The 13,027-nt window shown below is 44.3% G+C and overlaps 2 protein-coding genes across 10 annotated transcripts in view; one reads left to right on the top strand and one right to left on the bottom strand.

Moving 5' to 3' along the window:
• Positions 1-6,304, top strand: part of LAMTOR3 (late endosomal/lysosomal adaptor, MAPK and MTOR activator 3) — a 64,457-nt gene extending 58,153 nt beyond the window's left edge. For 3 of the 4 annotated variants that reach the window (XM_036340539.1, XM_036340530.1, XM_036340573.1), the window contains 2 exons: positions 1,096-1,193; positions 5,838-6,304. In XM_036340539.1, the coding sequence (XP_036196432.1) occupies positions 1,096-1,193; positions 5,838-5,906 (167 nt within the window). In that variant the 3' untranslated portion in view covers positions 5,907-6,304. The remainder of the gene's footprint in view (positions 1-1,095; positions 1,194-5,837) is intronic. The other variant, XM_036340557.1, reaches the window with a different exon arrangement.
• DAPP1 (dual adaptor of phosphotyrosine and 3-phosphoinositides 1) overlaps positions 1-12,328 on the bottom strand; it is a 46,793-nt gene extending 34,465 nt beyond the window's left edge. Inside the window, exons 1-2 of one of the 6 annotated variants that reach the window (XM_036340601.1) lie at positions 12,239-12,328; positions 11,874-12,015 (exon numbers count right to left, since the gene is read on the bottom strand). In XM_036340601.1, the coding sequence (XP_036196494.1) occupies positions 11,874-11,974 (101 nt within the window). In that variant the 5' untranslated portion in view covers positions 11,975-12,015; positions 12,239-12,328. The other 5 variants (XM_036340609.1, XM_036340592.1, XM_036340629.1 and 2 more) reach the window with 5 other exon arrangements.
• Positions 12,329-13,027: the final 699 nt, after the last annotated feature.

The raw sequence follows: 13,027 nt of genomic DNA, 5'->3' as shown, positions 1-13,027 counted from the left end.
TTGGTAGTTTTCTCACAATCAACCTTCTCTACCTTCTATCAAAATCTTTATTTATTAAGCTTCAAACCTGTGCAAAGCATTGTGCAAGGCATTGTGCTGGACAGGTCCAAAGGACAAAAATGGGAAAGCCTTTGGCTGGGCTTCAAGAAACCATTAATCAAGTCAGGAGCACAAGACAAATACTTTGCAAACTTTATACTAGAGAGTGAAGCACCCAATGAAGACCACTCCCTAAGTGAGCCAACATGGAAGTAGGCCTTGAAGGACACAACGTTATTTTCTAACTAGGGGCCTGGTGCACAATAATTTGTGCACTTGGGGGGGTCCCTCAGCCCGGCTTGTACCCTCTCGCAGTCTGGGACCCCTCAGGGGATGTCCACCTGCTGGCTTAGGCCTGCTCCCTGGGGGGGATCGGGCCTAAGGTGGCAGTCAGACATCCCTCTGGCAACCTGGGAGCCCTCAAGGGATGTCCACTTGCCAGCAGGGAGCAGGCCTAAGCTGCAGTCAGACATCCTTAGCGCTGCTGAGGAGGCGGGAGAGGCTCCCGCCACCACCACTGTGCTGGCAGCCGTCAGCCTGGCTTGTGGCTGAGCAGATCTCCCCCTGTGGGAGCGCACTGACAACCAGGGGTCAGCTCCTGCATTGAGCATCTGCCCCCTGGTGGTGTGTGTCATAGTGACCAATCATTCCCAGTTGTTCTGCTGATAATGACGGGGAACTCACTATTTTATAGGTAAGCTCATTCCATGCTTCCATAATTGATGCCAGGAGACTCTTGCCTACATTGAATTGCTAGTTTCCTGATTTCAACAGATGGTCCAAAAGCTGTTTTTTGGTGTTAGACTTAAACTTAAAAAAATAAAAATAAACAAATAGTTAAAAGCATTTAGAATGTATTCTCTTTCCTTTCCATCATCTTCAACTTCTCCTTTTATGACAGTCCTTCCGTCCCTTTAGCACCCAGGGACCTTATCACCCAGAAATCTTATCTCCTTTGACTATTTTGCAAATTCTTATAATCAACTTAACGCTAAGGTCTGACGCTAAAGTCTGACTTGCAAAACAAAGCCTCACAGGTCCCCCTTATTCTAGCAGCCGGTACACCTGAAGGAAACCCAAGATTGCGCTACTTTCTGGACAGTTGCATCACGCTGCCGATTCACACTGAACCTACTGTTGATTACATCTCACATGTAAGTCATTTTCCTCTGCTACTCCATTAGCACCTCCCCCTGCCCCCCGCGGCCCGCCCCCCTCCGCATTTGAAGGGCGATGTCTTTAGAATTAAGGGCAAGAAGAAACCTTTTTACTATTGGGAAATGCCAAGTGAAAAGGAATGCTAATAAGCCTCTAACTTAGACCCGGAACATCCATGCAGTGCCAGTGAGAACTGTGGGGAGAAGGTGCCTTTGTCTCCAGCCTTACTAGCACCTGACCCCACTCACGTAGCAACCTCGGTTTTCTCTCATCTGTCAAGGTGACTAACATAATGCCTCGTAAGAAGACCCTCTCTATTTTCATGCGTTAGAACAGTCTTCTTTTATACATGTTTTATATGATTCTCTAACTTTTGCAGGAGAAAATAAGATATAAGTATTGCTAATTATACAACATATTCTGACTATACCAGACATTGTGCTAGGTGCTGGGAAGAGTTTGGAATAAGGTTCATTTTCCTAACACTTAAAACATTTTTTGTTTGTTTGTTTCATTTTCCCTGGAGGAAAAAAAAAAAAAAAGAGCAAGGATTTGTAACAATACATTCAAAGCAATGTTATATTCCACCCCCCACCCCCGCCCCACGGCCCACGTGTTGCCATTAGTGTGTCTCAGAGCTGATAGAGGCAACAGAGCAGAGACTCATGAAGCTTCAAAGGAATATTTGTACTGGGTTTTTGAGATGATCAAAACCAGCAGTTGACCCTGAAGGAAACGGTGGTATTATCCCTTCCGAGATACAGTCACAAATTAGGAAACACCCACCCACTACAGAATTTTCATAGCTGCCTCTCAGCGAGGTACAGGAAATAAGCTCAACCACAGAGAAAAAGGACAAGCTTGATCCAGAAAACTGGCTCCCAAATTCAGCCTCTTCTCCCTCAGTGCCCCTTCCTGCTGGAACCTTCTGGGAAGTCGCCCCAGCATAGTGGAACCTTCATGGATTCTTATCCCCGTGGGTTTTACTGTCTTAATTTACTGATAGAAGCTTATATCGCATTTTGCATTCAACTTTTTGAATTGGCCTGTGATATAAATACATTTTGTATTTCTCTCTCTCCATATGTATAAACACACATACAGATATACATTATAAACACACAGAAAGCCAAAAATGTTATAGGAAACATTACTATTCTAGATGCTATTCACTGTTCTTTCCTCTTGCATTTCTTTGAACAAATACTGACTGTGACCCACTAAACTGACCTTAAGACACTTATAGGCAGCAATGGGAAGCCTTGCTCCTCTGCCCTGAGGTCTTGTTAGAAACTCACATTCTCAGGCCCCCTACACCTGCTGAGGTATAACCTGTATTTATCAACAGCCTCATGTGATTGATATGCAGTTTAGACTTTGAAAATCGAAGAGGTAAAGGACTCTTGGTCCTAAACACTTCAGTTCATTCCAATAACCTTGATGGTTTGACTTCACGGTGCGTGTGGCATCTGAGGAGGAGGACAAAGAGGGCAAGGTGCTAAGTGGCTTTCCAGTGGCAATGGGGAGGGAAGCGGAGGATTTGCAGGCCAGTGCTATCGGCAAATCCGCGAATAGCTGCCATCTCAGTGAAATGGACAGTAAATGGCACAGAAGGGCACTTCACAGGAGGCTGGGAGGATCAGGGAAAGCTTCCTGGAGGAGGAAGATCATGAGTTGGAGCCAGTTGAAACTGAGGGCCTCCGTGGAAGGGTCAGGCAAAAATGAAGCTAGCAAAATGATGGGCACAGAAAGTGATCTTTCCCTTTAAAACATGAGCCACATATCCACTTAGATTACATACTTATTCATGAGAAAATTTCTTAGTGACCCCTGTCTACAGATTATTCATATATTTAATGACATATTTTCCTCCTTCCAGGAAAAGAGAAGTAATAGAGAACCTAGATTCTGTCCCATTAAAATTGTAATGAGACATACATTTTTAAATGTAAGGACATACATTTCAACCCAAAGTAATGGGTTCAACCCAATTGTGTAAAAGCAGCTAACATGGCCTGGAATTGAACAGCCAACAAAAGCACTCAAAATTTCCTCCTTTTCTTCACTTTCAAAATTGCTTTCACTTTTCAATGACCCTGACACACTTTCTCAACTCTCTAGACCAGTGGTTCTCAACCTTCTGGCCCTTTAAATATAGTTCCTCATGTTGTGACCCAACCATAAAATTATTTTCGTTGCTACTTCATAACTGTAATGTTGCTACTGTTATGAATCATAATGTAAATATCTGATATGCAGGATGGTCTTAGGCGACCCCTGTGAAAGGGTCGTTCGACCGCCAAAGGGGTTGCAACCCACAGGCTGAGAAGCACTGCTCAAACTATGTGAGCAAACTCATAGCATATGATGCCACTCCCCCTTTCTAAGGCCATAGATAAAGCTCACCGATCTGTCTACTTTCTCGCTAAGCCTATACTTGGCCTCAGAGCCCTTCTGAACAAGGTGGAGATTGTTCTCTAAGATGACTCTGTTAGGTAATCCCACTCTAAGCAATCCTAACTTGAGTCAGTCTGTCCTTAAACCTTGAGTCATTCCATAGGATTGCTTAGTTGCTGATTTCCTTCATGTTCATTTGTTTATGGAGTTGGTGCTAGGTTCTTTGATTTTGTGAAAGATAAAGCATTTGGCCCTTTCTACCATCAGAAATCATGGTTTAGGATAAGGAAATGTCTTATTTAGTTCAGGAGCTATCCATGCGGCAATTTACATTATCGGCAAACTGTGACATATGTAAGAAAAGGCAGTATGGTCCATTGATGAACATTAACTGCCATAATCACAAATGTGGGCTTATCTTTCCATTGGCCATAGAGGTGGGCTCTGTCCAAGTACAGAGAACCAAGCAAAGGCTTTGCACAGGAGTTGGAAAGCTCTAATGAGGCCTCAGATAGGCATAGTGTAATCACAGGAGAGGCTGAAAGAAGGACTTGCCACAGTCTTTCCAAGAAGGAGGTTTCTGTGATGAAACCAGATTGTCTGTGGTTTTCCATGTTGCCATTTTAAAGCTGCATGTGCTAATAGCAGAGCTAAATGGTGAGGCCAGCTGCCCCGGCTTTGAGAAGCATACCTGATCTGGTGACAGGCAGAATTATGTGAGTGTCTGGTCAAACAATGAAGTAAAGGCGGGCCCCAAGTTTTTTGTTGTTGTTTTGTTCGGGCTCACCTAAAGAGAGACAGGATTCAAAGGAGGAAGATAATTCTGTGGGAGTTGGAGACCCAGATAAACCTGTTCTTGAAGGAATCCGAGGAATGAGGTAAGAAGTTCTGAAAGATGGGAACACAGAGATAGAGAGAAAGACAGAGACTCAGAGATCAGAGACACAGAGTGGCACAAAGACTCAAAGACACACAGGCTAAGAGCTACAGAGATAGAAAGCCAGAGACCAAAACTTGGAGACGGAGAAAGAAAGGCACACCAGCTCACATAAATAGCCGGAAGCGTACAGGACAGTGATTTAGGAACACAAACAGGACCCAAACAGTATTCAAGAGACAAAGGCAGAAGCCAAAGAGGACAAGGACAGAGACTCATAAAGAGTCCAATGCAGTGGGGGATCAACACCCAGGGGTGTCAGAGACTGGGAGAGACTGAGGGAGGGTGGCAACTAGCATCTCATTCTAGCAGAGGCCCATCTGTCCAGTCCCCAGGTTGGCCTGCACGGTGCAGGCATGCCTACAAGACCAAAAGACCAGGGAATGTTTGTTTGACTTGGAATGGGACCCAAAGCTCGATGACTGACTAGAAGAAATATCTGTGGATAAGAACTTGAGGAGCACTAGCAGGGCTGCACAGAAATCCAAAACCAGAGGATCTCTCAGGAGGCCTCATGTCTGACTAGAATCAAGCTTGACTCTGCACTTACTCTGGGCACTATGGCAGCCTGTCCCCTGTAAAAGGCTGCTTCAGGGCCATTGTTTTGGGGCGGCATTGCCTTTGACAATTTTGGGCTGGTACAGGAGACAGAGTGGGCCTCTTTTGGGAAGCTATGACTAGAGCAGTGGTTCTCAGCCTTCCTCATGCTTCGACCCTTTAACACAGTTCCTCATGTTGTGGTAACCCCCAACCATAAAATTATTTTCGTTGCTACTTCATAACTGTAATTTTGCTACTGTTATGAATCGTAATGTAAATATCTGATATGCAGGATGCATTTTCATTGTTACAAATTGAACATAATTAAAGCATAGTGATTAATCACAAAAACAATCTGTAATTATATATGTGTTTTCCGATAGTCTTAGGTGACCCCTGTGAAAGGGTCGTTCGACCCCCAAAGGGGTCGCGACCCACAGGTTGAGAACCGCTGGACTAGAGGAAAGAGCCCCAAACTTTGGGGGATGCAGAAAGATTCCAGATTCCTTGTTTTATTAGCTATCTCCCTCTATTTCATTGTTTTCTGACTTCAACTGACAACAAAATTCTATCAGTACCAAGGGCATCTTCTCCAGGTCCCATGATCCCCTTCCGCCCTGCTATATAACATACGCTTTATGCAGATACTGTTACCGCCCTCAAGCCACTCTACCTTGCATTCTCTAACTGCACAGGCCTGTGCATTCTCTGTTCTCTGTACTATAAACTCCGCCACAAACAGCCTTTTTTTTCTTCTTAATTTCAGTATCCCTCACCAGCACTGCATATGTCATCAACAACAGATGGATCACTGAATGAATGGGAAAGTGAATGAATGAAACAAAGTGACTCCACTGAACGTGAAGAACCTGTGTGAACAGATGTCCACATGTAAGGCGAAGGAAGTCACCACCACCCATAGAGGAACAGAAAACACAACAACTGAAGAGGAAATTTGCTTGAGTCAAAGAGAGAGCAAACTGCACACCAGTTACATATTCTCCTACCGCCCCAAGAGACGCACCTTCCGTTTTCAGACTCCAAGATTACAGAATTGTGCACAGAAGAGGAACAAGCGTTATTGCTCTAATTGCTGTCACAGATCTGTCATCAGATTCCTTTAAAGCTTTGACTTTTCTAGACTTCTCTTAGCCTTATCAATTTGTCTAGCGCCCCCGCCCCTATGAAATCTACACAAAATTCAATAAAGTTTTTTATTAATTAGGATAATAACCTGGTTTTATCTTGTGCATGTATGTGTATTACATGAATGATGTGAGAGAATAATGTCTTTTAGTAGTACAATTTATTGGTTGTAGTGATCACAGAACTTTTGTATTTCTTTTAGTTCATGCTAGCACTAATATATCGTGCTAATATAATAAGAAAGAAGTTTGATGGAAATTAGGAAGTTTCATTAGTGGACAGGCGCATGGACTCGAGCAAAAATGAATTTGAAGCTTTTGAGCATGTAAAAACTTGGACACGTCATCAAAGGTCTGTCCTTCACTTTCCTCATTTGTAAATGGGAATGGCATGTTTAATAGTATCTATCTACAGTGGTGTGTGACTTTCATAAGTGCTACATGCCAAGGGCTTAAAACAGTGCCTGGCATATAGTGAGCACCTAGTGATTACTAACTGCCACGATCAGAACATATACCTTCTTGGATCAGTGGAAAGAGGGTCCTCTCCTAGGTGTGTCACTCAGCTGCATCACTCTGAGGTCGGTAACCTGGACAGTTCATGGAACTAAACTGAAGTCACCCTCTGCATCGATGAAATGGGCATAATTATACACATTAACGTGTAATTGTGGAGGCTAAAGGACATCGTGGATGGGAATGGCACAGAGCAGGCAGAGTAGGGGTCAGTGAAGAATGACTATCGCCACAAGAGAGAATCCCGGCTCGGATTCGGCACCCAGATTCGCTAGATGTCAGGCAGCTGATTCCTCTGCTACTGAGCCTCTGCGTGCAAAGGTGGCATACCAATACCCAGCAGAGACCAGCGCTGGTGTGTGCCAAACGTCCGCTTCATCATAAGAACTCCTTGGGGTTATCAGTTACTTCTTGGGAGAGCAAACCATCGCCTGGGGGCCAGCTCCTGCCAGAGCACATGTTGTTGTGTGGCCTGAAAGCCATTAGCTTATGTGTTTAAGTGGTGCGGGAGGGGAGGGAGAAAAAAATATTTTGTGACTCATAAAAATTATATAAAATTCAAATTTCAGTGTCCAATAACAACATTTCGTTTGAACACCATCATGGTCATTGTTCCTGTTGTCTCTGGCTGTTCTCCCACCACAAGGGCAGATGTGAAACGTTTTGGCGGAGATCACAGGCCTGTGAAGCCTAAAATAGTTATGACCTGGCTCTTTACAAAAAATCGTTCGCTGATCCCTGATCTATTCTAACCTTCTCTTTTATGTGAAGGTTAAGGGGGAGAGAAATGAGAGATGTTCCCATTTGTTTACTTAAATATCCAGCAGTTAGAGTCTAGTTTCTTGACACGGGTCAACACAGCCAGAAACTGACACTTTCTTATAAAGAAAAGTATTTGGGAAAGTATATAGAAAAGAGGATAGTTACTGTATTTCTCAAATACAATACAAATAGTTATTGTATTTGTCAGACATATTCAAATAATCTGAATATGTAATTTAAAAATATCCTAAATTATTTGCATTTCTCAGTATCCCTTTTGTGTCTGTAGTGACCCCTTTATAAACTATACAACTATATTATTTCTCCATTATCTTATAGGAAACTTTGTTATAGTCAGAGACTTTCTGGAATTTTAAGGTATTAACTGACGAACAATCCCACACTGGTTCGTTATTTGGGTGCTGTCTCTGCTATTCATCACTTGTTTCATTTCCCCATGGCTTTATTTTTGAAAGTAGCAAACAGCCTGACTGTTCCCAGCTCACCTCTTGCTTCTCTTGGGCCGTTCTCCACCCCCTTGCCCCTTACTGCTATCCACCCTCCCCCAACCCCATCCGCCAAGGTGTCAGTGAACCTGAGCAACAGTTGCAGATACTTTTGTTTTTTCTTGCTGCTGGACACATTGATACCTTCAAGATGAAAGAAAATAAATGTTTTTCATTTATGGATTTCTATAAATGAGACACAGAAATCCATCTGAGTTACAGAAGTACTTCAGAAGGAATAAGACTGTGCTCTGAGCAAGTCATGTGTGTCCTAAACAGGCAGGTGAGGGGTTGGCTGCAGGTCAGGGTTTAATTTGCAGAGTTTACATATTCTATAGCCTGAAGAAAACTAGGGACCAAAAGACAAAGACATCTGCTATCTCTTTAATTTAATCAACACCTGAGGGAATGTGTCTGACAAGTTATCTGTCTGTAGCTATCAAAAATCCAAGTGTAAAAATCTAGCTATCTAATCAAACAACCTATTAAAATACTTTTAAAATGAAGCCATTAAAACTATTTTTATCTTTCAAGTACATTAAATCATTTTTGTTTTTATGGAGCTTCAAAAAAATCTAAATTAACCAGAAATTTTGGTACAGGTCATACCTAACCAGTGACTTAATGGTTGGGGAACAAAGCTTCATTTATATTCAGAATTCTGCCAGAGGCAACGAGTCATTTTCAAGTCTTCTCAGATGTTATTACCTGGAAAAGGTATATCAGTGATGTCCTGGAGGGGCAAGTACTGGCTCAAGTCAAATAGTAAATGTTCAGCAGTTTTGCAAGCTGGTTGTTAAATCCTTGGTGGCTTGACATGGTTCGAGGTAGGAGTATTTATATCAGGGAAATAGGCAGACTCCGGAAATCAGTACTACCCCTTGTCTATGTGGTTTGTCAGCACACCATTGAGTCCCTTTAAATCAGCCATGCTCCTCAGAGTTCTCACCAGGGAGATGAAACTGTTCTAAAACTGACTTGTGGTGATGGTTGTACTCTCTTTAAAATCAATAAAAATTGTTGAGTTGGCCCTAACCGGTTTGGCTCAGTGGATAGAGCATCGGCCTGCGGACTGAGGGGTCCCGGGTTCGATTCCAGTCAAGGGCATGTACCTTGGTTGCGGGCACATCCCCAGTGGGAGGTGTGCAGATGGCAGCTGATTGATGCTTCTCTCTCATCAATGTTTCTAACTCTCTATCCCTCTCCCTTCCTCTCTGTAAAATATTAATAAAATATATTTTAAAAAAATAAAAATAAATAAATAAATAAATAAATAAAAATTGTTGAGTTGTCTACATTTGAAATGAGTGAGTTTTATAATCTCTAAAATATGCCTCAATAAAATTGTTCAACAAATTGCTCCCAAACAACAAACAAAATGTCAACATGTATAGATGGCGACAAGATCCAGTTACAGGGCCCTAACCAGTTTAGCTCAGTGGACTGAGCATCGATCGGCCTGCGGACTGGAGGGTCCCAGGTTCAATTCTGATCAAGGGCATGTACCTTGGTTGCAGGCACATCCCCAGTAGGGGGTGTGCAGGAGGCAGCTGGTCGATGTTTCTCTCTCATCGATGTTTCTAACTCTCTATCCCTCTCCCTTCCTCTCTGTAAAAAATCAATAATAAAAAAAAAAAGATCCAGTTACATACCCAATAAATGAGAAATAAAGCCACATTTGCTCAGCACTTCTGATGGGTTGATATTCTACACAGTGATTCCCAACGTTGTCTCACTCTGGAATCACTTGGAAAGTTTAATAAGAAAAAGTTAACTCCTAATATGTTGATGTCTTTTGTTTGGTCTGTGGTCTGAGCAGAAATTTTAAAAACTTCTTGGGTGATTCCAGTGTGCAGCCAAGGTTGAGAACCACAACTATAGAGCAATTTCCCCAGATAATTGTTGCTTGCCTGTTGTTACAGAAACCACCCTCAAATGCTTAATAAATTCCCAGGCGTTCTGAAATAGAGAAGTCTGAACATAAATGCCTATTTGGGGTTGTTTCTAGGTTGTACTGAACGTGTATTCTTTGCACATGGAGGGAAGATACAGATCTGTTTCCTTGTGGGTTTCCTATGTAGTTGCCATGGGCATTATGGTGGGGAGAAGGGACATGAGCTAGCTCACCTTGTCATCCAAGTGAGTGCCAACAAACTCAAACACAGAGTCTAAATTCAGGGATTATTGAATTAAAGGACCAGAGTTGAATATCTCCTTTGGGTCTCTTCTCTTTGGGGGTTTCCTACTGATTGTGGGCTGGGAATATAGACAAGGAAGCACGCACTAAAGAATTATCCTATATAATAATAGCCTGATATGCAAATTGACTGAATGGCGGACTGACCAGCGGAATGACCGGTCGCCATGACATGCACTGACCACCAGGAGGCAGACACTCAATGCAGGAGCTGCCCCCAGCCCTCAGGCCCCAGGCCAGCCAAGGCAGGTGCTAGCTGGAGCCCCCTGATCGCCCCGCTGGTTGCCCTACAGATCGGCCCTGATCGCCAGCCAAGCCTAGGGATCCTACCCATGCACGAGTTTCATGCACTGGGCCTCTAGTAGTTTAATAATTTAATAAGGCTACAAGTGAGAGCCCAGGCATCCACCTTCAGTGTCTGTACTTATGACACCCATTTTGTATGCTCAAGGGCACTTTACCTTTTCTCTTTGAGGAAACCTAGAAGGCTAGTGATGTCTTGGAACTCTGAATTCCCAAGGATAGGAGTTTATAGAAAACTTTAGCTAGTATATCTGATTTCCCTTCTGAAGTTAGAGTTCAATTCTGGGGTCTCAAATTTAAAATCTACAGACAGGACCTACTGAGATCTTTTACAACCGTGCAGCACCAAAGACACAATCTCTGCTTTCTTCATGCAGACAGATTTGAACCCTGCTTCAGTGTTTCCTGTTAAGAACGTTGACTTTGGAAAGCTGGAATCCCGGCTTCGCCATTTAATTGATGTGTGATAGAGGCAAGTTATTCAACCCTTCGATGCTCATTTTCTTCCTTTGTAAGATGGAGATGATAACAGTTCCTATGTCATTGGCTTGCTGTGAAGACTTGAGCTGTTTGTTCAGACATAAGGTGCAGGTCGCGCCTCTCATGAAGCACAGGTGTGGAAACCAGCCTCATCGGGCTCTTCCCGGCACTTTAGGGTAAAGGCGCAGTGTCTCTAGGAAATCCCCTATTCCTCTCTGGGTCATGTTTGTTTCTCTAATTAAATATCCTGATGAGCTGTCTCATCTGGTCCCTTCTTAAAGACAGGACTATGACGGCTCCACCCATTGGAACTCACTACCTGCTTGTATCCTCTTTCTGAGTGGCTAGTATTTAAAAGGCTCACAGTTGCCCCTGCAGATAAGCCTACAGACAAGAGCTCACAAATGCAGTGTCAGGAGAAAGAAAGGCATGCGGACATCGCTGTAGACACTTCCTCCTTTCTCTTGAAAAAGTCCCTCTCCTGTACCGTAGGAGTGTAGGCTTTCAGCTTATCTTACCCGCAACAGCTTAGAGCGCAACAGTTTTAACAGCACATTTATTTATAAACCAGATCAATCGCAAGGAAACCAAGCAACACCAACTCACACATCCCAGCGCTATCCCTGCTCTCCGAGAATGCCCAGCATTTAACTTTTGTCTCATTTTCCGCATCTACCTGCTTTCACATCAGGGAAAAATAATATGTGCTTTTACAATGCCATTGGCCCCAAGCAGATAGACACCTAACAGACACATGAGTAAAACGCGGAGGGGATAGAAGAGTGGGTGGCAGAGTGCTAAAGGTCACCCTCCATCCAAGGGAGCATCAGGGTGCGAGCGGACAGTCAATGTTCACCCACGACGCGCTTTGAAAAGCGGATCTGCTCTCTTACCCCAAGTCCTGCAGCAGCTCAGCTTCTCCATCGGACGTGCTCCACAGATCTGCAGGATCCTGGGCGCTCATCTTGCCTTCTAGAGACTCTGCTCTGCCCATTCACGCTCCTCACGTCTGGTCCGCGCAGCCCCTGGCAGGTGCTGTGAGGGAAGAGGCAGGGAAATGAGTTCTGTTGCTTCTCACACTCCTCCTCCTTGAGAGAAGCCAGCTGTGAGTCTCCACTGGCAAGGAAGTGAAACTTGCTTACTCCTCCCACCGACACTCGCCACCCTGGCCCCCGGGCACCGGCGGGAGTGTTCTGTCAGTCAGGAAGCATGCAAACGTAGCTCCCACCTCTGAGGACACCCACACTGATCACGCAACCTGCAGTGTCTGTCAAAGGAAATAAACATGACAGCACTCCAACCGGGACTGCACCATTAATTCAAACTCCTCTCCTGAGGCGGACCGCAGCAGCGTCTCCCCAGTGCGTCAGCCTCTGCTTTGTAGAAGGCGGGGCGTGCACTCATTCACACCCCACCTTCGGCCTCACACATGAACACACAGAACACGGAGGAAGCTTCTATTTCAGGAACATCATTAGCGTGGGTAAACAGATCAGAGTCAAATCACTAACTCCCATCCTGAAGTCTGGTTTTTCGCACTTTCTCAGTATTTCTGCTTCAGTTATCCAAGTTTCCAACATACGCTTGACTTTCAGGTAGGCATGATTCAGAGACAATTATTGTTTCCTCCGTGGAAGAAAGATAAGGGGAGAAGAAGGAACGTAGGAAAAGTAGGATGGGGGCAGCCTGCTGCCAACTACTGGGGCGTGTGAGAACTCCCCCACCACTTCCTTCACAGGGCAGGCGTACAGCTGGGGTTGCTTTTGTTGTTGCTTGGTGTCCAGACTCATGGGTAGAGAATGCCATCTGCCTGGGAGTCCTTAAGGGAGACTGCAGTAACTCTGAATCCTGGAGAGCTGGACAAAGTGCAGTGATGCATGCATAAGAACATGTGTGCTACCTGCTTTCTCTGTGTACCTGCCAGCAGGAGAGAGGGTGTGCTTCTGGTCTCATTCTCTCTCTCTCTCTCTCTCTCTCTCTCTCTCTCTCTCTCTCTCTCTCTGTCTAGTCACGCCTGACTCACTCAGGGTTCACCAGAGGGCTCTAT

The sequence above is a fragment of the Myotis myotis genome, unplaced genomic scaffold (assembly GCF_014108235.1).
Source record: "Myotis myotis isolate mMyoMyo1 unplaced genomic scaffold, mMyoMyo1.p scaffold_m19_p_1, whole genome shotgun sequence".
NCBI classification, from domain to species: domain Eukaryota; kingdom Metazoa; phylum Chordata; class Mammalia; order Chiroptera; family Vespertilionidae; genus Myotis; species Myotis myotis.
This window is presented reverse-complemented; position numbering and strand designations above follow the sequence as displayed.